This window comes from Oncorhynchus gorbuscha, unplaced genomic scaffold (assembly GCF_021184085.1).
Source record: "Oncorhynchus gorbuscha isolate QuinsamMale2020 ecotype Even-year unplaced genomic scaffold, OgorEven_v1.0 Un_scaffold_6192, whole genome shotgun sequence".
Classification (NCBI taxonomy): domain Eukaryota; kingdom Metazoa; phylum Chordata; class Actinopteri; order Salmoniformes; family Salmonidae; genus Oncorhynchus; species Oncorhynchus gorbuscha.
The window spans coordinates 1,816-22,220 of record NW_025749851.1 but is presented as its reverse complement, the minus strand read 5'-3'; the positions used below and the strand labels follow the sequence as shown (position 1 = coordinate 22,220).

General features: G+C 49.1%; 1 protein-coding gene across 1 annotated transcript; it reads left to right on the top strand.

The window, feature by feature from the left end:
- Positions 1 to 2,002: 2,002 nt before the first annotated feature.
- On the top strand, positions 2,003 to 17,586 carry LOC124029390 (tyrosine-protein phosphatase non-receptor type 12-like; the record flags this gene model as incomplete). The annotated part of the gene is made up of 3 exons (XM_046341106.1): positions 2,003 to 2,082; positions 8,128 to 9,149; positions 17,284 to 17,586. Coding segments are annotated over 3 exons (1,185 nt in total), but the record flags the coding sequence as incomplete, so codon positions are not given.
- Positions 17,587 to 20,405: the final 2,819 nt, after the last annotated feature.

Here is a 20,405-nt window from a genome sequence, read left to right as displayed (position 1 = left end):
AGACATTCTCTATGGAAGACATGAACAGAGGAGGTTTAAACACGAAACACAGACCTTATTTGAAGTAGATCAAGACATTCTCTATGGAAGACATGAACAGAGGAGGTTTAAACACGAAACACAGACCTTATTTGAAGTAGATCAAGACATTCTCTATGGAAGACATGAACAGAGGAGGTTTAAACACGAAACACAGACCTTATTTGAAGTAGATCAAGACATTCTCTATGGAAGACATGAACAGAGGAGGTTTAAACACGAAACACAGACCTTATTTGAAGTAGATCAAGACATTCTCTATGGAAGACATGAACAGAGGAGGTTTAAACACGAAACACAGACCTTATTTGAAGTAGATCAAGACATTCTCTATGGAAGACATGAACAGAGGAGGTTTAAACACGAAACACAGACCTTATTTGAAGTAGATCAAGACATTCTCTATGGAAGACATGAACAGAGGAGGTTTAAACACGAAACACAGACCTTATTTGAAGTAGATCAAGACATTCTCTATGGAAGACATGAACAGAGGAGGTTTAAACACGAAACACAGACCTTATTTGAAGTAGATCAAGACATTCTCTATGGAAGACATGAACAGAGGAGGTTTAAACACGAAACACAGACCTTATTTGAAGTAGATCAAGACATTCTCTATGGAAGACATGAACGGTAAAATAACGAAGGAACCTCTCAAGTTCATCCGCAAGTTATTACAGGAATTATAACGCGTCGACTATTTCCCTCTCTAAACCTTTGACTATTACGAGCCTGCTGCTGCCACCCTCAGTCAGACAGCTCTATCAAATATCAATTCATAGACTTAACTATAATAAACACACAGAAATACGATCCTTAGGTCGAATCCGGAAACTATCACCTCGAAAACGAAACGTTTATTCCTTTCCGTATTTTATCTAACGGGTGGCATCCATGAGTCTAACGATTCCTGTTACATTGCACAACCTTCACGATTCATATTAGTTCCGCAAAGATCCAGGTGGCTCAAACTGTTGCATACCCCCTGACTCTGTGTGCAATGAATGCTGGAGAAGTGACACAATTTCACCTGGTTAATATTGCCTGCTAACCTGGATTTATTTTAGCTAAATGGGCAGGTTTAAAAATATATACTTGTGTATTGATTTTAAGAAAGGCATTGATGTTTATGGTTATGAACACATTGGAGCAATGACAGTCGTTGATTGATTGATTTTTATAATATAAGTTTAATGCTAGCTAGCAACTTACCATGGCTTGCTGCATTCGCGTGGCACAGGCAGTCTCCTCGTGGAGTGCAATGAGGAGGCAGGTGGTTAGAGGCGTTGGACTAGTTATAACTGTAAAGGTGCAAGATTGTATCCCCGAGCTGACATGGTAAAAATTTGGCAGAGGCAGAACGTTTCTTGGTCGTCATTGAAAATAAGAATGTTGTTCTTAACTGACTTGCCTAGTTAAATAAAAGTGTAAAAATTTTAATAAATCAAAATCTGCGCCCAAAAATACCGATTTCCGGTTGTTATGAAAACTTGAAATCGGCCTAATTAATCGGTCGACCTCTAGTGTGTATTCTGTGTACTGTAATCATGTCTATACAGGCACATCTATAGTCCCACTGTTGGCTATGTTTAGCAAATAGTTAGCAACAAATGCTTTTACATAAACACTGTTTGGACACAGACTACCCAGTATAATCTCCTATTTAGAACAGAAGACTGGGACAATGGCAGGACCAATAGCCACACACTGGCACACATGACCAGGGTGACCTGAGCTGACCTCCTTACCTCATAGTGTTCGATATAGGTTTGGACGCTGCACATGCCTACTGTTCAGCCAGCCCCTGGGACCATGTGTAGGAAACCCCAGTGATGATATGAACAGGACAGGAAACCATGTTACCTTGCTGTTATTAGAACCCGTGCAGACAGACCCAAATGATACATTAGCTAAAGTTTTCATTTTCTTATTTACTTCATCCTCTGTTTCTTCTCTCTAGGACGATGGGCTCAGCCCAGAGAAAGCTGGACACCAGTCAGACGAGGGAGCGATGGGACACACCGCCCCCCAAACCACCGCGTACGCAGGTAATACAGTGACTTCATCACGTATTCAACAAACACTGTATCTACTCAGCCCGGTTGGTGTTCTAGCCTGCGGTTTGTCTGATGTGGAACCACATCATCTCTGGCTCCTGCTGAGCTCTCTGTCCCTCTCTCTGTCCCTCTCCTCTGTCCCTCTCTCTGTCCCTCTCACTGTCCCTCTCTCTGTCCCTCTCTCTGTCCCTCTCTCTGTCCCTCTCTCTTGTCCTCTCTCTGTCCCTCTCTTTGTCCCTCTCTCTGTCCCTCTCTTTGTCCCTCTCTCTGTCCCTCTCTCTGTCCCTCTCTCTGTCCCTCTCTCTGTCCCTCTCTCTGTCCCTCTCTGTCCCTCTCTCTGTCCCTCTCTCTGTCCCTCTCTCTGTCCCTCTCTCTGTCCCTCTCTCTGTCCCTCTCTCTGTCCCTCTCTGTATCTCCCTCTCTCTGTATCTCCCTCTCTCTGTATTTCCCCCTCTCTGTATCTCCCTCTCTCTGTATCTCCCTCTCTCTGTATCTCCCCCTCTCTGTATTTCCCCCTCTCTGTATCTCCCTCTCTCTGTATTTCCCTCTCTCTGTATTTCCCCCTCTCTGTATCTCCCTCTCTCTGTATCTCCCTCTCTCTGTATCTCCCTCTCTCTGTATTTCCCTCTCTGTATCTCCCTCTCTCTGTATCTCCCTCTCTCTGTATCTCCCTCTCTCTGTATCTCCCTCTCTCTGTATCTCCCTCTCTCTGTATTTCCCCCTCTCTGTATCTCCCTCTCTCTGTATCTCCCTCTCTCTGTATCTCCCTCTCTCTGTATCTCCCTCTCTCTGTATTTCCCCCTCTCTGTATCTCCCTCTCTCTGTATTTCCCCCTCTCTGTATCTCCCCCTCTCTGTATCTCCCTCTCTCTGTATCTCCCTCTCTCTGTATCTCCCTCTCTCTGTATCTCCCTCTCTCTGTATTTCCCCCTCTCTGTATCTCCCTCTCTGTATCTCCCTCTCTCTGTATTTCCCCCTCTCTGTATCTCCCCCTCTCTGTCTCTCTGTCTCTCTGTATCTCCCTCTCTCTGTATCTCCCTCTCTCTGTATCTCCCTCTCTCTGTATCTCCCTCTCTGTCTCTCTGTCTCTCTCTGGCCAGTGTAAAGTCAAGGGTCTCTCTCCTTCAGTCAGTCATTACTGGTTAGCCAGGTATGTTTCTAATCTTTGGAATGGGTTGTTTTGGTTCTAAAGGGAGCCAGTCAATAAGACTAAGAAAACAACAAAGTCACGAGCTGAATTGTTCTTCATATTCAGCACCATGAATTGATTTCTAGGGCTTTTTATACAGGAATCCTCCTGGCTGGTCTAGGACCTGTACTCAGTACTGGAGACTCTTTCTGGGCTGGTCTAGGACCTGTACTCAGTACTGGAGACTCTTTCTGGGCTGGTCTAGGACCTGTACTCAGTACTGGAGACTCTTTCTGGGCTGGTCTAGGACCTGTACTCAGTACTGGAGACTCTTTCTGGTCTAGGACCTGTACTCAGTACTGGAGGCTCTTTCTGGGCTGGTCTAGGACCTGTACTCAGTACTGGAGACTCTTTCTGGGCTGGTCTAGGACCTGTACTCAGTACTGGAGACTCTTTCTGGGCTGGTCTAGGACCTGTACTCAGTACTGGAGACTCTTTCTGGTCTGGTCTAGGACCTGTACTCAGTACTGGAGACTCTTTCTGGTCTGGTCTAGGACCTGTACTCAGTACTGGAGACTCTTTCTGGTCTGGTCTAGGACCTGTACTCAGTACTGGAGACTCTTTCTGGTCTGGTCTAGGACCTGTACTCAGTACTGGAGACTCTTTCTGGGCTGGTCTAGGACCTGTACTCAGTACTGGAGACTCTTTCTGGGCTGGTCTAGGACCTGTACTCAGTACTGGAGGCTCTTTCTGGGCTGGTCTAGGACCTGTACTCAGTACTGGAGGCTCTTTCTGGGCTGGTCTAGGACCTGTACTCAGTACTGGAGGCTCTTTCTGGGCTGGTCTAGGACCTGTACTCAGTACTGGAGACTCTTTCTGGGCAGGTCTAGGACCTGTACTCAGTACTGGAGACTCTTTCTGGGCTGGTCTAGGACCTGTACTCAGTACGTGGGACCATTGCGTGAATCAAACCCTCAGTAATGTTCTATTAGGAGCTCTGTGGTTGTCATCAGCACCATCTAGGTTGTTCTATGTTCTGAGCTTGTGTTCAGATCAATAGACAGGAACAGCTGTGATATTCTGCCCTCAAAGATCCCATCATGCCCTACTCATCAACAACATACAGATACCTGACAAAATAAAGGAAACACTTGAGTAAATGAGGAACTCGGAGTATATTGAATGTGCGGTCCGTACAGGTGTGGTTCCTGAGATAATTAAGAAATTAACATCCCATCATGCCTCAGTACTGGAGACTCTTTCTGGGCTGGTCTAGGACCTGTACTCAGTACTGGAGACTCACATTTACATTTACATTTAAGACTCGTTCTGGTCTAGGACCTGTACTCAGTACTGGAGGGTCTTTCTGGTCTAGGACCTGTACTCAGTACTGGAGACTCTTTCTGGGCTGGTCTAGGACCTGTACTCAGTACTGGAGACTCTTTCTGGGCTGGTCTAGGACCTGTACTCAGTACTGGAGATTCTTTCTGGGCTGGTCTAGGACCTGTACTCAGTACTGGAGACTCTTTCTGGGCTGGTCTAGGACCCTGTACTCAGTACTGGAGACTCTTTCTGGGCTGGTCTAGGACCTGTACTCAGTACTGGAGACTCTTTCTGGGCTGGTCTAGGACCTGTACTCAGTACTGGAGACTCTTTCTGGGCTGGTCTAGGACCTGTACTCAGTACTGGAGACTCTTTCTGGGCTGGTCTAGGACCTGTACTCAGTACTGGAGACTCTTTCTGGTCTAGGACCTGTACTCAGTACTGGAGGCTCTTTCTGGTCTAGGACCTGTACTCAGTACTGGAGGCTCTTTCTGGTCTAGGACCTGTACTCAGTACTGGAGACTCTTTCTGGTCTGGTCTAGGACCTGTACTCAGTACTGGAGACTCTTTCTGGTCTGGTCTAGGACCTGTACTCAGTACTGGAGACTCTTTCTGGGCTGGTCTAGGACCTGTACTCAGTACTGGAGACTCTTTCTGGGCGGGTCTAGGACCTGTACTCAGTACTGGAGACTCTTTCTGGGCTGGTCTAGGACCTGTACTCAGTACTGGAGACTCTTTCTGGTCTAGGACCTGTACTCAGTACTGGAGGCTCTTTCTGGTCTAGGACCTGTACTCAGTACTGGAGGCTCTTTCTGATCTAGGACCTGTACTCAGTACTGGAGACTCTTTCTGGTCTAGGACCTGTACTCAGTACTGGAGGCTCTTCTGGTCTAAGACCTGTACTCAGTACTGGAGACTCTTTCTGGTCTAGGACATGTACTCAGTACTGGAGACTCTTTCTGGTCTAGGACCTGTACTCAGTACTGGATACCTGTACTCAGTATGTGGGACCATTGCGTGAATCAAACCCTCAGTAATGTTCTATTAGGAGCTCTGTGGTTGTCATCAGCACCATCTAGGTTGTTCTATGTTCTGAGCTTGTGTTCAGATCAATAGACAGGAACAGCTGTGATATTCTGCCCTCAAAGATCCCATCATGCCCTACTCATCAACAACATACCTGACAAAATAAAGGAAACACTTGAGTAAATGAGGAACTCTGAGTATATTGAATGTGTGGTCCGTACAGGTGTGGTTCCTGAGATAATTAAGCAATTAACATCCCATCATGCCTAGGGTCATGTATAAAAAATACCCAGTTGCCCATTATCTTGGCTACCATGGCTAGAAGAAGAGATCTCAGTGACTTTGAGTCTCAAATGAGCATGGGGGGGTTAGTGTGTTTGTGTGTTTGTGTGTGTCAGTCACCAGATTTCAACCTAATTGAACATTTATGGTAGATTCTGAAGCAGTGACTGAGACAGCGTTTTCCACCACTATCAACAGAACCCCAAATGATGTAATTTATTGTGGAAGAATGGTGTCGCGTCCCTCCAATAGACTACCAGACACTTGTAGAATCTATGCCAAGGTGCATTGAAGCTGTTCTGGCTCGTGGTGGCCCAACACCTTATTAAGACACTTTATGTAAGTGTTTCCTTTATTTTGACAGTTACCTGAAGCTACTGACCATAACAGAGATCTTCAAGCCACTTGCCTGAATGTGCTCCTAGCTGACTGTGCTCCTAGCTGACTGTGCTCCTAGCCAGCTGACTGTGCTCCTAGCCAGCTGACTGTGCTCCTAGCCAGCTGACTGTGCTCCTAGCCAGCTGACTGTGCTCCTAGTCTCTCTGAGAACACACTGACTGTACTTCTAGCCAGCTGACTGTGCTCCTAGCTAGCTGACTGTAGTCTCTCTGAGAACACACTGACTGTGTGTGTCTGTGCTGCTCAGTCATGTGCAGGGCATTAACCTTCGTTTGTCATCATGTGATCTTTATTGGCACATGTCCACATCCTGCTGAAAGTGTGAGAGTTCAGGAGATGGAACTTGACAGTTCACACACCTTTCTGAAGAGCTGAATGTTCCATCCCCCTGTGGTTACCGTGGTTACCATGCCACCCACTCTAGCAGACAACCCCATGTAACAGTATAATTTTAAACCGTCCCCTCGCCCATACCCGGGCGCGAACCAGGGACCTTCTGCACACATCGACAACAGTCACCCACGAAGCATCGTTACCCATCGCTCCACAAAAGCCGCGGCCCTTGCAGAGCAAGGGGAACTACTACTTCAAGGTCTCAGAGCAAGTGACGTAACCGATTGACACGCTATTTAGCGCACACTGCTAACTAAGCTAGCCGTTTCACATCCGTTACACTCAGTTTCTTGGAAAGAAAGTCTGGTCGAGATCCATTCAGCCAGATTCCACTGTGTTGTCACATTGGAGGTCTACCGTGGTATTACCCCCTGTGTTCACTGGGTGACTGTGTTGCCCCCTGTGTTCACGGGGTGACTGGTGACTGTGTTGCCCCCTGTGTTCACGGGGTGACTGTGTTGCCCCCTGTGTTCACGGGGTGACTGTGTCGCCCCCTGTGTTCACGGGGTGACTGTGTCGCCCCCTGTGTTCACGGGGTGACTGTGTCGCCCCCTGTGTTCACGGGGTGACTGCGTCGCCCCCTGTGTTCACGGGGTGACTGCGTCGCCCCCTGTGTTCCTGCGTCGCCCCTGTGTTCACGGGGTGACTGCGTGTGTTCACGGGGTGACTGCGTCCCCCCTGTGTTCACGGGGTGACTGCGTCGCCCCCTGTGTTCACGGGGGTGACTGTGTCGCCCCTGTGTTCACGGGGTGACTGCGTCGCCCCCTGTGTTCACGGGGTGACTGCGTCGCCCCCTGTGTTCACGGGGTGACTGTGTCGCCCCTGTGTTCACGGGGTGACTGCGTCGCCCCCTGTGTTCACGGGGGCGACTGCGTCGCCCCTGTGTTCACGGGGTGACTGCGCGACTGTGTTCACGGGGTGACTGCCCCCCTGTGTTCACGGGGTGACTGCGTCGCCCCCTGTGTTCACGGGGTGACTGCGTCGCCCCCTGTGTTCACGGGGTGACTGCGTCGCCCCCTGTGTTCACGGGATGACTGCGTCGCCCCCTGTGTTCACGGGGTGACTGCGTCGCCCCCTGTGTTCACGGGGTGACTGCGTCCCCCTGTGTTCACGGGGTGACTGTGTCCCCCCTGTGTTCACGGGGTGACTGCGTCCCCCCTGTGTTCACGGGGTGACTGTGTCCCCCTGTGTTCACGGGGTGACTGCGTCCCCCCTGTGTTCACGGGGTGACTGCGTCGCCCCCTGTGTTCACGGGGTGACTGTGTCGCCCCCTGTGTTCACGGGGTGACTGTGTTACATTGTATTGGATGATCTGCTCTTATGTTCTGATGTATTTCAGGTAGATTACTGTGGTAAATCCATGATATTATGTACGTTTGAAGAAGTTGTGTTTGATTTAGATGCATGTGATGCCTTGCTATTGTAGTGTACATTGACTTCTGCCATCTAGTGGTAGAATTTTAGCATAAATTTGAAGCTTGAATTGCTATCGCTGTCTTAATTTCTCTCTCCCATTTTCTCCCCTCGCCATCCTCCTCTCGCTCCGCTTCTTGCGTCCCCCCCCCCCTCTCTCTCTCTCTCTCCCCCCCCACTTTTCTCTCAGCAGTCAGTTGGAAGGGGATGTGAAAGAGGAGATCCTTCAGCCCCCAGAGCCTCGCCCGGTTCCTCCCATCCTGACCCCGTCTCCCCCCTCTGCCTTCCCCACCGTCACCAACGTACGTCAGGACAACGACCGCTACCACCCCAAGCCGGTCATCCACGTCCTGGCCTCTGCACAACAACAACAGCAGCCCCAGAAAGCCCAACAGGCCCAACTGTCCCCCGACCTGAAGGACAACTATAACAAGACATCGTTGGACAGTGTCCCCTCAGGAGGCCCCCCTGCCCAGGCCCCCTCTCCCTCCTCCCCCTCCCCAATGGATGGGGCAGTGCGTCTAGAGAGGAAGCTGAGTATTGAGATACAGAAGGTTCCCTTACAGGAGGGTCCTAAGAGCTTCGATGGTAACAGCAGGCTGCAAAGATCCCTTGCCTTCAAGGCCCGCTCCAACACCTCCAGTTCCTCTCTTTCTGAGGACTCAGGGGCCGACGGGGGGGCCCCCAACATGACGCACCAGGGCGCCTTCGGACCCCTCCCCTCCCGCCCCAACCACCTGCCCCTTAAGGGGGAGAAGGCGGGTCAGGCAGGCTGGATCAGCCCAGAGAAAGCCCCCACACCTCCAGCCCTGGTGGCTGGGTCAGAGAGCACCCCCACCTCCAATCTGACCTCTTCCCAGCCCCTCTCCTCCACCTCCACCCCTGTCAGGACTGCTCTGAGCTTCACCAATCCTCTGCACTCAGACTTCCCTGATGTGAAGGGAGATGGAGGAGGGGAGGGTTCCAGACCCTCCTGGTCCTCCAAGGCTACGGCCACGGTTACGGCGGCCCACGGCGAACACCCGCCCAGGAAGGTGTCGCCCATGTCCATCGCCGAGCAACGGTCGCCGACGGAAACGGCATCAAGTACGTGGTTACGTTAGAGCTTTTACTAACTAACCTACTTCCCTAACTTTGTTGGGCTGTGGTACTACTGACTAAAACAGACTAGGGACCAGACACAGGGACAGAAGATGGGCTGGGAGTGGGGGTCAGAGCTGGGTTCAAACACTATTTGAAATCATTGCAAATACCTTATCTGTGCTTGACAGAGCTTGCCTGGGGGCAATGGATCAATTTACATCTCCAGGAAGACTAAAGCAAACGCTGAAAGTATGTTAAAGATTTCAAATAGTATTTGAACCCAGGTGGTCTGGCTGGGTTCCTATTATAAGGGCTGACTAAGGGTCAGTGGTTGTTGTGGTCAGCTGTAGGGTGGAGTAGCAGCTGACCGGCAGATCTAGGGTCAGTTTATGGAGAGCTGGAGTCTATGTCTGTGGCCAGAGGGCACTGGCAGGCCACACTGTAATGACAGGCTGTCTAGACACACACACACACACACACACACACACACACACACACACACACACACACACACACACACACACACACACACACACACACACACACACACACACACACACACACACACACACACACACACACACACGGTATGTAGACCACAGATCTACAGAAACACACAGCACTGCGAGCGACAATGGAGACTCTGACCAGTCTAACTGACAGTTTCAGAACACTGGCCTGCAATATAGACTAATTATATACATACAGACTTGCTTATGGACTGCTTATGTGGAGAATTAACATTTTAATTATGTATAAAACAGATACTGTTTGGATACATTGAATATATTGTTATGAAACGTGTTAAACCATGGAACTAAAATTATTGTCTTGTAACCCCCCCCCCAAAAAGAAAGTGTCAATAAACTGAATGATTTCTGTATTGTGTCTTCCAACTCTGACCTGCTATAGTCACTCATTTTCTGAACTACAGTAAACACATAATCTGCCATTTTACCATGGTAACCCAGTCCTAGTCCGCTGTAGGATGAGGACAACACACACACACACACACACACACACACACACACACACACACACACACACACACACACACACACACACACACACACACACACACACACACACACATAATGGTGTCTCACTGGAGCTAATAAACTGACCACGGCACGATAGTGTCACACCACACTGTCCATGTTATTAGATGGTGTCTACATCCATGTTTCATCTGCTCCAGCAGGCCTTGGTTTAGGCTGTAGACTCCAGCAGGCCTTGGTTTAGGCTGTAGACTCCAGCAGGCCTTGGTTTAGGCTGTAGACTCCAGCAGGCCTTGGTTTAGGCTGTAGACTCCAGCAGGCCTTGGTTTAGGGTTTAGGCTGTAGACTCCAGCAGGCCTTGGTTTAGGGTTTAGGCTGTAGACTCCAGCAGGCCTTGGTTTAGGGCTTAGGCTGTAGACTCCAGCAGGCCTTGGTTTAGGGCTTAGGCTGTAGACTCCAGCAGGCCTTGGTTTAGGGTTTAGGCTGTAGACTCCAGCAGGCCTTGGTTTAGGCTGTAGACTCCAGCAGGCCTTGGTTTAGGGTTTAGGCTGTAGACTCCAGCAGGCCTTGGTTTAGGGTTTAGGCTGTAGACTCCAGCAGGCCTTGGTTTAGGGTTTAGGCTGTAGGCTCCAACAGGCCTTGGTTTAGGGTTTAGGCTGTAGACTCCAGCAGGCCTTGGTTTAGGCTGTAGACTCCAACAGGCCTTGGTTTAGGCTGTAGACTCCAGCAGGCCTTGGTTTAGGGTTTAGGCTGTAGACTCCAGGCTCAAGTTGGAGTTACCATAGTATTATATGACAGTGAAGGGACAGAACAGGACGGTACAGGATGCTGAGTGGGGTAATGTAACTCTTAGGTGGGGTTATGTTGAGGGGTAATGCAACTCTTAGGTGGGGTTATGTTGAGGGGTAATGCAACTCTTAGGTGGGGTTATATTGAGGGGTAATGCAACTCTTAGGTGGGGTTATGTTGAGGGGTAATGTAACTCTTAGGTGGGGTTATGTTGAGGGGTAATGCAACTCTTAGGTGGGGTTATGTTGAGGTTATGTCTTAGGTGGGGTTATATTGAGGGGTAATGTAACTCTTAGGTGGGGTTATGTTGAGGGGTAATGTAACTCTTAGGTGGGGTTATATTGAGGGGTAATGCAACTCTTAGGTGGGGTTATATTGAGGGGTAATGTAACTCTTAGGTGGGGTTATGTTGAGGGGTAATGCAACTCTTAGGTGGGGTTATGTTGAGGGGTAATGTAACTCTTAGGTGGGGTTATGTTGAGAGGGGTAATGTAACTCTTAGGTGGGGTTATGTTGAGAGGTAATGTAACTCTTAGGTGGGGTTATTTGAGGGGTAATGTAACTCTTAGGTGGGGTTATGTTGAGGGTAATGTAACTCTTAGGTGGGGTTATGTTGAGGGGTAATGTAACTCTTAGGTGGGGTTATGTTGAGGTGGGGTTATATTGAGGGTAATGTAACTCTTAGGTGGGGTTATGTTGAGGGTAATGCAACTCTTAGGTGGGGTTATATGAGGGGTAATGCAACTCTTAGGTGGGGTTATATTGAGGGTAATGTAACTCTTAGGTGGGGTTATGTTGAGGGGAGGGGGCAATGTAACTCTTAGGTGGGGTTATGTTGAGGGGGTAATGTAACTCTTAGGTGGGGTTATGTTGAGAGGGGTAATGTAACTCTTAGGTGGGGTTATGTTGAGGGGGGTAATGTAACTCTTAGGTGGGGTTATGTTGAGGGGGGTAATGTAACTCTTAGGTGGGGTTATGTTGAGGGGGTAATGTAACTCGTAGGTGGGGTTATGTTGAGGGGTAATGTAACTCGTAGGTGGGGTTATGTTGAGGGGTAATGTAACTCTTAATGGGGGTTATGTTGAGGGGTAATGTAAGACTTGTCAGTCTGTTATTGGATGATTTGTTGACTGTGTGGAATGTTCTGAGTGTGAGATGAGTAAACATCTGATCATGTGTGTCTACGGGTGCTGCTGTTCATGTCTCTGAGCTCATGGCATGTGGTGCTTTCTGCCCTTCTGTGCTTGGCGGGGGAGGTGTGTCTGCCTGCATGTCAGCCCATTGGAAGTGGGCCATTAGTGGTGCTCTGTGGGCCAAAGCATGGTTTAATCTAACATCTGTCTGTGGTGCAAACAGGGCTGGTGTTCTGCTGCCCCACGACTGAGCTGGTTCTCAATGTAGGTTATATCCCAAACGGCTCCCTATATAGTGCACTACCTTTGACAAAAGGGTGCCTTTTGGGACACAGGCTGTAATGTACCAGGCTGTTTATTCTTTCCCCAAGGAGAGATGTTGCTTGGCCTCAACAGGATGTTTCAGACAGGAGAGATGTTGCTAGGCCTCAACAGGGTGTTTCAGACAGATTTGTTAGGCCTCAACAGGGTGTTTCAGACAGATGTTGCTAGGCCTCAACAGGGTGTTTCAGACAGGAGAGATGTTGCTAGGCCTCAACAGGGTGTTTCAGACAGGAGAGATGTTGCTAGGCCTCAACAGGGTGTTTCAGACAGATGTTGCTAGGCCTCAACAGGGTGTTTCAGACAGATGTTGCTAGGCCTCAACAGGGTGTTTCAGACAGATGTTGCTAGGCCTCAACAGGGTGTTTGACAGATGTTGCTAGGCCTCAACAGGGTGTTTCAGACAGATGTTGCTAGGCCTCAACAGGGTGTTTCAGACAGATGTTGCTAGGCCTCAACAGGGTGTTTCAGACAGATGTTGCTAGGCCTCAACATGGTGTTTCAGACAGGAGAGATGTTGCTAGGCCTCAACAGGGTGTTTCAGACAGATGTTGCTAGGCCTCAACAGGATGTTTCAGACAGATGTTGCTAGGCCTCAACAGGATGTTTCAGACAGATGTTGCTAGGCCTCAACAGGGTGTTTCAGACAGATGTTGCTAGGCCTCAACAGGGTGTTTCAGACAGATGTTGCTAGGCCTCAACAGGGTGTTTCAGACAGGAGAGATGTTGTTAGGCCTCAACAGGGTGTTTCAGACAGGAGAGATGTTGTTAGGCCTCAACAGGGTGTTTCAGACAGGAGAGATGTTGCTAGGCCTCAACAGGGTGTTTCAGACAGGAGAGATGTTGCTCGGCCTCAACAGGGTGTTTCAGACAGATGTTAGGCCTCAACAGGGTGTTTCAGACAGGAGAGATGTTGCTAGGCCTCAACAGGGTGTTTGACAGATGTTGCTAGGCCTCAACAGGGTGTTTCAGACAGATGTTGCTAGGCCTCAACATGGTGTTTCAGACAGGAGAGATGTTGCTAGGCCTCAACAGGGTGTTTCAGACAGATGTTGCTAGGCCTCAACAGGGTGTTTCAGACAGATGTTGCTAGGCCTCAACAGGGTGTTTCAGACAGATGTTGCTAGGCCTCAACAGGGTGTTTCAGACAGATGTTGCTAGGCCTCAACAGGGTGTTTCAGACAGATGTTGCTAGGCCTCAACAGGGTGTTTCAGACAGATGTTGCTAGGCCTCAACAGGGTGTTTCAGACAGATGTTGCTAGGCCTCAACATGGTGTTTCAGACAGGAGAGATGTTGCTAGGCCTCAACAGGGTGTTTCAGACAGATGTTGCTAGGCCTCAACAGGGTGTTTCAGACAGATGTTGCTAGGCCTCAACAGGGTGTTTCAGACAGATGTTGCTAGGCCTCAACAGGGTGTTTCAGACAGATGTTGCTAGGGTGTTTCAGACAGATGTCTCAACAGGGTGTTTCAGACAGATGTTGCTAGGCCTCAACAGGGTGTTTCAGACAGATGTTGCTAGGCCTCAACAGGGTGTTTCAGACAGATGTTGCTAGGCCTCAACAGGGTGTTTCAGACAGATGTTGCTAGGCCTCAACAGGGTGTTTCAGACAGATGTTGCTAGGCCTCAACAGGGTGTTTCAGACAGATGTTGCTAGGCCTCAACAGGGTGTTTCAGACAGATGTTGCTAGGCCTCAACAGGGTGTTTCAGACAGGAGAGATGTTGTTAGGCCTCAACAGGGTGTTTCAGACAGGAGAGATGTTGTTAGGCCTCAACAGGGTGTTTCAGACAGGAGAGATGTTGCTAGGCCTCAACAGGGTGTTTCAGACAGGAGAGATGTTGCTCGGCCTCAACAGGGTGTTTCAGACAGATGTTGTTAGGCCTCAACAGGGTGTTTCAGACAGGAGAGATGTTGCTCGGCCTCAACAGGGTGTTTCAGACAGATGTTGCTAGGCCTCAACAGGGTGTTTCAGACAGATGTTGCTCGGCCTCAACAGGGTGTTTCAGACAGGAGAGATGTTGCTCGGCCTCAACAGGGTGTTTCAGACAGATGTTGCTAGGCCTCAACAGGGTGTTTCAGACAGATGTTGTTAGGCCTCAACAGGGTGTTTCAGACAGGAGAGATGTTGCTCGGCCTCAACAGGGTGTTTCAGACAGATGTTGTTAGGCCTCAACAGGGTGTTTCAGACAGGAGAGATGTTGCTAGGCCTCAACAGGGTGTTTCAGACAGATGTTGTTAGGCCTCAACAGGGTGTTTCAGACAGGAGAGATGTTGTTAGGCCTCAACAGGGTGTTTCAGACAGGAGAGATGTTGTTAGGCCTCAACAGGGTGTTTCAGACAGGAGAGATGTTGCTAGGCCTCAACAGGGTGTTTCAGACAGGAGAGATGTTGCTCGGCCTCAACAGGGTGTTTCAGACAGATGTTGTTAGGCCTCAACAGGGTGTTTCAGACAGGAGAGATGTTGCTAGGCCTCAACAGGGTGTTTCAGACAGATGTTGCTAGGCCTCAACAGGGTGTTTCAGACAGATGTTGCTCGGCCTCAACAGGGTGTTTCAGACAGGAGAGATGTTGCTCGGCCTCAACAGGGTGTTTCAGACAGATGTTGCTAGGCCTCAACAGGGTGTTTCAGACAGATGTTGTTAGGCCTCAACAGGGTGTTTCAGACAGGAGAGATGTTGCTCGGCCTCAACAGGGTGTTTCAGACAGATGTTGTTAGGCCTCAACAGGGTGTTTCAGACAGGAGAGATGTTGCTAGGCCTCAACAGGGTGTTTCAGACAGATGTTGTTAGGCCTCAACAGGGTGTTTCAGACAGGAGAGATGTTGCTCGGCCTCAACAGGGTGTTTCAGACAGATGTTGCTAGGCCTCAACAGGGTGTTTCAGACAGATGTTGCTAGGCCTCAACAGGGTGTTTCAGACAGGAGAGATGTTGCTAGGCCTCAACAGGGTGTTTCAGACAGAGAGATGTTGCAACAGGGTGTTTCAGACAGATGTTGCTAGGCCTCAACAGGGTGTTTCAGACAGGAGAGTGTTCTAGGCCTCAACAGGAGACAGATGTTGCTAGGCCTCAACAGGGTGTTTCAGACAGGAGATGTTGCTGGGCCTCAACAGGGTGTTTCAGACAGATGTTGCTAGGCCTCAACAGGGTGTTTCAGACAGATGTTGCTAGGCCTCAACAGGGTGTTTCAGACAGGAGAGATGTTGCTAGGCCTCAACAGGGTGTTTCAGACAGATGTTACTAGGCCTCAACAGGCCGTTTCAGACAGGAGAGGAGACTAGACACGCTACAATAGCCATTTGAGCATCCGTGCATAATCGCAGACTTCTAGACAGGAAATAAAGGTGGTTATGGATGCACAAATGGCTCTGCTAGCAGGCGAGTGGTGTGGATAACCCGAAGCTAAGCACAATGTCTCCTGGAACCTCTTTCTGCTTGTGTTTCCCTCTGTGGCCTTTGTCAGAGTAGTGTTAGACTGGGTCTGAGTGAGGAAGCACACAGTGTCTGGGAGGATAGTTGATGTGGAAACTCCTCAGTGGAGATGGAAGGATGGAGATGGTGGGGAAGGGATGGAGGGTAGAAAAGGATGGAGGGGGGGAAGGGATGGAGGGGAGGAAGGGATGGAGAGGAGGAAGGGATGGAGAGGAGGAAGGGATGGAGAGGAGGAAGGGATGGGGGGAGGAAGGGATGGGGGAGGGAAGGGATGGGGGAGGGAAGGGATGGGGGAAGGGATGGGGGGAGGAAAGGATGGGGGGGAAAGGAGCACCAGGAGATGTTTCAGGTGGTCCTGGAAAGGGTGTGGTGGGTGGCTGGGATGGATTTGTGTTGGTGGGGGGCAGTGCATGTGTACCAACCAACCGTGCACGGGTGTAAAGTCTCCTATACTGCCACGCTACACACAATGGCCTGACAATCACTTAACTGCCCAGAGATGGGATTTTGATCAAAGGCAGCTGATGGGAATCGAGCGATATCCTAATCATGATCTCAAAATCACCTGATCTCTGATTGTATGATCTCTTTGCTTGTGATTGAAACAGCTTTGATGGGAATGATTGAATGGTTTGGTGGTGATTTTGGCTCTGCTTGGCTTTGTGGCGTGTTGTCTTGGGGTGGTTATGGCTCTGAATCTGGGAGGATGTATTCTGAGCTTGTCTCTCTGGCTGCATCTGAAATGGTACCTTTGTCTTTACACTGCACTACTTCACCTAGGGCTCTGGCTAAAAGTAGGGCACTACTTCACCTAGGGCTCTGGCTAACAGTAGTGCACTACTTTACCTAGGGCTCTGGCTAAAAGTAGGGCACTACTTCACCTAGGGCTCTGGCTAAAAGTAGTGCACTACTTCACCTAGGGCTCTGGCTAAAAGTAGGGCACTACTTCACCTAGGGCTCTGGCTAAAAGTAGGGCACTACTTCACCTAGGGCTCTGGCTAAAGTAGTAGGGCAAAAGTAGGGCACTACTTCACCTAGGGCTCTGGCTAAAAAAGTAGGGCACTACTTCACCTAGGCTCTGGCTAAAGGGTAGGGGCACTACTTCACCTAGGGCTCTGGCTAAAAGTAGCGCACTACTTCACCTAGGGCTCTGGCTAAAAGTAGCGCACTACTTAACCTAGGGCTCTGGCTAAAAGTAGCGCACTACTTAACCTAGGGCTCTGGCTAAAAGTAGTGCACTACTTCACCTAGGGCTCTGGCTAAAAGTAGCGCACTACCTTATCTAGGGCTCTGGCTAAAAGTAGTGCACTACTTCATCGAGGGCTCTGGCTAAAAGTAGTGCACTTAATCATTAGGAATAGGGCACCATTTCAGATGTACCTGTTTCTCGCTGTCGTTTGATTGTTGATTGGCCGTCAATTTGATCTTGACCCTGGTAATAACCCCTGCTGTACTCTGACCCAGACAGTGACCAGAGTGAAGATTCTCCTCCCCCTCTACCTGAGAGAACCCCAGAGTCCTTCATTTTGGCCACAGGTGTGTTTTAACGGTCCGAGACAGGGATCATCTTGATCTCCAAGTCTTGGTCTCATACATCAGGAATGGTGAGCTGTAGTAAGATGTCTGGCATCATGAGACGACAGACAAGGGAGGGTCTGCAATTTCCAACATCCTGGAGAGCCAATGTGTTGCAGGCTTTTGTTCCATCCCAACTGTGAGTTAACACATCTGATTAAAATGATCAACTAATCATAGTCTCTTATTTAAATTGTGAAAAGGGAATTGAGTGTGTTAGACCTGGGCTGGAACAAAAACCTGCACCTCAAATCAAACCAAATCAAATTTTATTTGTCACATACACATGGTTAGCAGATGTTAATGCGAGTGTAGCGAAATGCTTGTGCTTCTAGTTCCGACAATGCAGTAATAACCAACAAGTAATCTAACTAACAATTCCAAAACTACTGTCTTATACATAGTGTAAGGGATAAAGAATATGTACATAAGGATATATGAATGAGTGATGGTACAGGGCAGCATACAGTAGATGGTATCGAGTACAGTATATACATATGAGATGAGTATGTAAACAAAGTGGCATAGTTAGTGGCTAGTGATACATGTATTACATAAGGATGCAGTCTGATATAGAGTACAGTATATACGTATGCATATGAGATGAATAATGTAGGGTAAGTAACATTATATAAGGTAGCATTGTTTAAAGTGGCTAGTGATATATTTACATCATTTCCCATCAATTCCCATTATTAAAATGGCTGGAGTTGGGTCAGTGTCAATGACAGTGTGTTGGCAGCAGCCACTCAATGTTAGTGGTGGCTGTTTAACAGTCTGATGGCCTTGAGATAGAAGCTGTTTTTCAGTCTCTCGGTCCCAGCTTTGATGCACCTGTACTGACCTCGCCTTCTGGATGATAGCGGGGTGAACAGGCAGTGGCTCGGGTGGTTGATGTCCTTGATGATCTTTATGGCCTTCCTGTAACATCGGGTGGTGTAGGTGTCCTGGAGGGCAGGTAGTTTGCCCCCGGTGATGCGTTGTGCAGACCTCACTACCCTCTGGAGAGCCTTACGGTTGAGGGCGGAGCAGTTGCCGTACCAGGCGGTGATACAGCCCGCCAGGATGCTCTCGATTGTGCAGCTGTAGAAGTTTGAGTGCCTTTGGTGACAAGCCAAATTTCTTAAGCCTCCTGAGGTTGAAGAGGCGCTGCTGCGCCTTCTTCACGATTCTGTCTGTGTGAGAGGACCAATTCAGTTTGTCTGTGATGTGTATCCCGAGGAACTTAAAACTTGCTACCCTCTCCACTACTGTTCCATCGATGTGGATAGGGGGGTGTTCCCTCTGCTATTTCCTGAAGTCCACAATCATCTCCTCATCTCCTTCGGGCATTCTTCAGCCCTCCAGGACTGGCTCCACCCCTTGGTCCGCCCGCTGTCTTCTACTGCAGTGTGGTGGCTTGACACAAGAGGGCGCCAGAAACAACTCTGCAGACCTTGAACATGGATAGTTTTGCCGCCTTCTCAGTCATCTCAGCTTCAGAACTTCCAGATGACTTTTGTTATGACTGTTGTTTATGAGAGAGCACGGAAATGAAATGAACAGCTTTTTACTTAAGTCAACTCTGATTCTCTGCAGTATATATCCAGTCTGTAAGTCAGACACCACCATATGAAGGGGGGGAGGCTCCCGAGTGGCTCCCGAGTGGCTCAACGGTCTAAGGCACTGCATCTCAGTGCTAGAGGTGTCACTACAGACCCTGGTTCGATTCCAGGCTGTATCACAACCGGCCGTGATTGGGAGTCCCATCGGGCGGCGCACAATTGGCCAAGTGTTGGCCGGGTTAGGGTTTGGCCGGGTTAGGGTTTGGCAGGGGTAGGGTTAGGGTTTGGCCGGGTTAGGGTTAGGGTTTGGCAGGGTTAGGGTTTGGCCGGGTTAGGGTTTTTGGCCGGGTTAGGGTTTGGCCGGGTTAGGGTTTGGCCGGGTTAGGGTTTGGCCGGGGTAGGGTTTGGCAGGGGTAGGGTTTGGTAGGGTTAGGGTTTGGCAGGGTAAATAAGAATTTGCTCTTAATGGACTTGCCTAGTTACATTAAAATAAAAAAGCCTTGAGGTTGCCCAGAATAACTCCTTAACTCCTTAGTGTTACAACATCACACCAACTGATTGGCTGCCTTAGTGTTACAACTCCTTAGTGTTACAACATCACACCAACTGATTGGCTGCCTTAGTGTTACAACATCACACCAACTGATTGGCTGCCTTAGTGTTACAATGTCACACCAACTGATTGGCTGCCATAGTGTTACAACATCACACCAACTGATTGGCTGCCTTAGTGTTACAATGTCACACCAACTGATTGGCTGCCATAGTGTTACAACATCACACCAACTGATTGGCTGCCTTTTCATCACCATGTGTTACAATGTCACACCAACTGATTGGCATCTCAGATGGTTCTGAAAAACTCTGGTCCTACATCACACCACTCAACTTCTATTTAGGAGACATTATAAGCAGCTGGGCCAGGAGGTTTTCATCACCATGTGACCAGACCAGGAAGGGCTACTGCCAGGCCCCAGGTATAGTCTACAATTACCAAGTACAACTAGGGCCCTGAGTTTGAACAGATCATCTCAGATGGCTGTGAAAAACTCCTGGTCCGCTATGGTTCCTCTCTGAACTATCCCCTTGCCTGCAGCAGTACCTGACTGCTGTGACATAATGATGTCATTAGGCCCAAGGGCAGCCTCAGCCCTGTTGCTGTGAAGGGAGGGAGGATGATAATGAATTCTAGAGATCATGTATAAGCAGAGTCCAACTGGGTCCAGCTCTGAGGGGTTAATGCTTATGGACGCCTTTCTCCAGCTACAACTTGTCATCATAGCTGCGTGTGAAGGGAGGGAGGATGAATGGATGGAGTGAGATGGCAGCAGGGCTACCTCAGCCCTGGTTCTCAATGCAAGTTTGGTTTTGTTGCTGTTGATGAATCATGCAGTGCCACAAGCCCTTACTGCTGTGAAGGTGGACAAATATTGTTCATCAAATTGGCTTCTGAGTTGGTTAGATGGA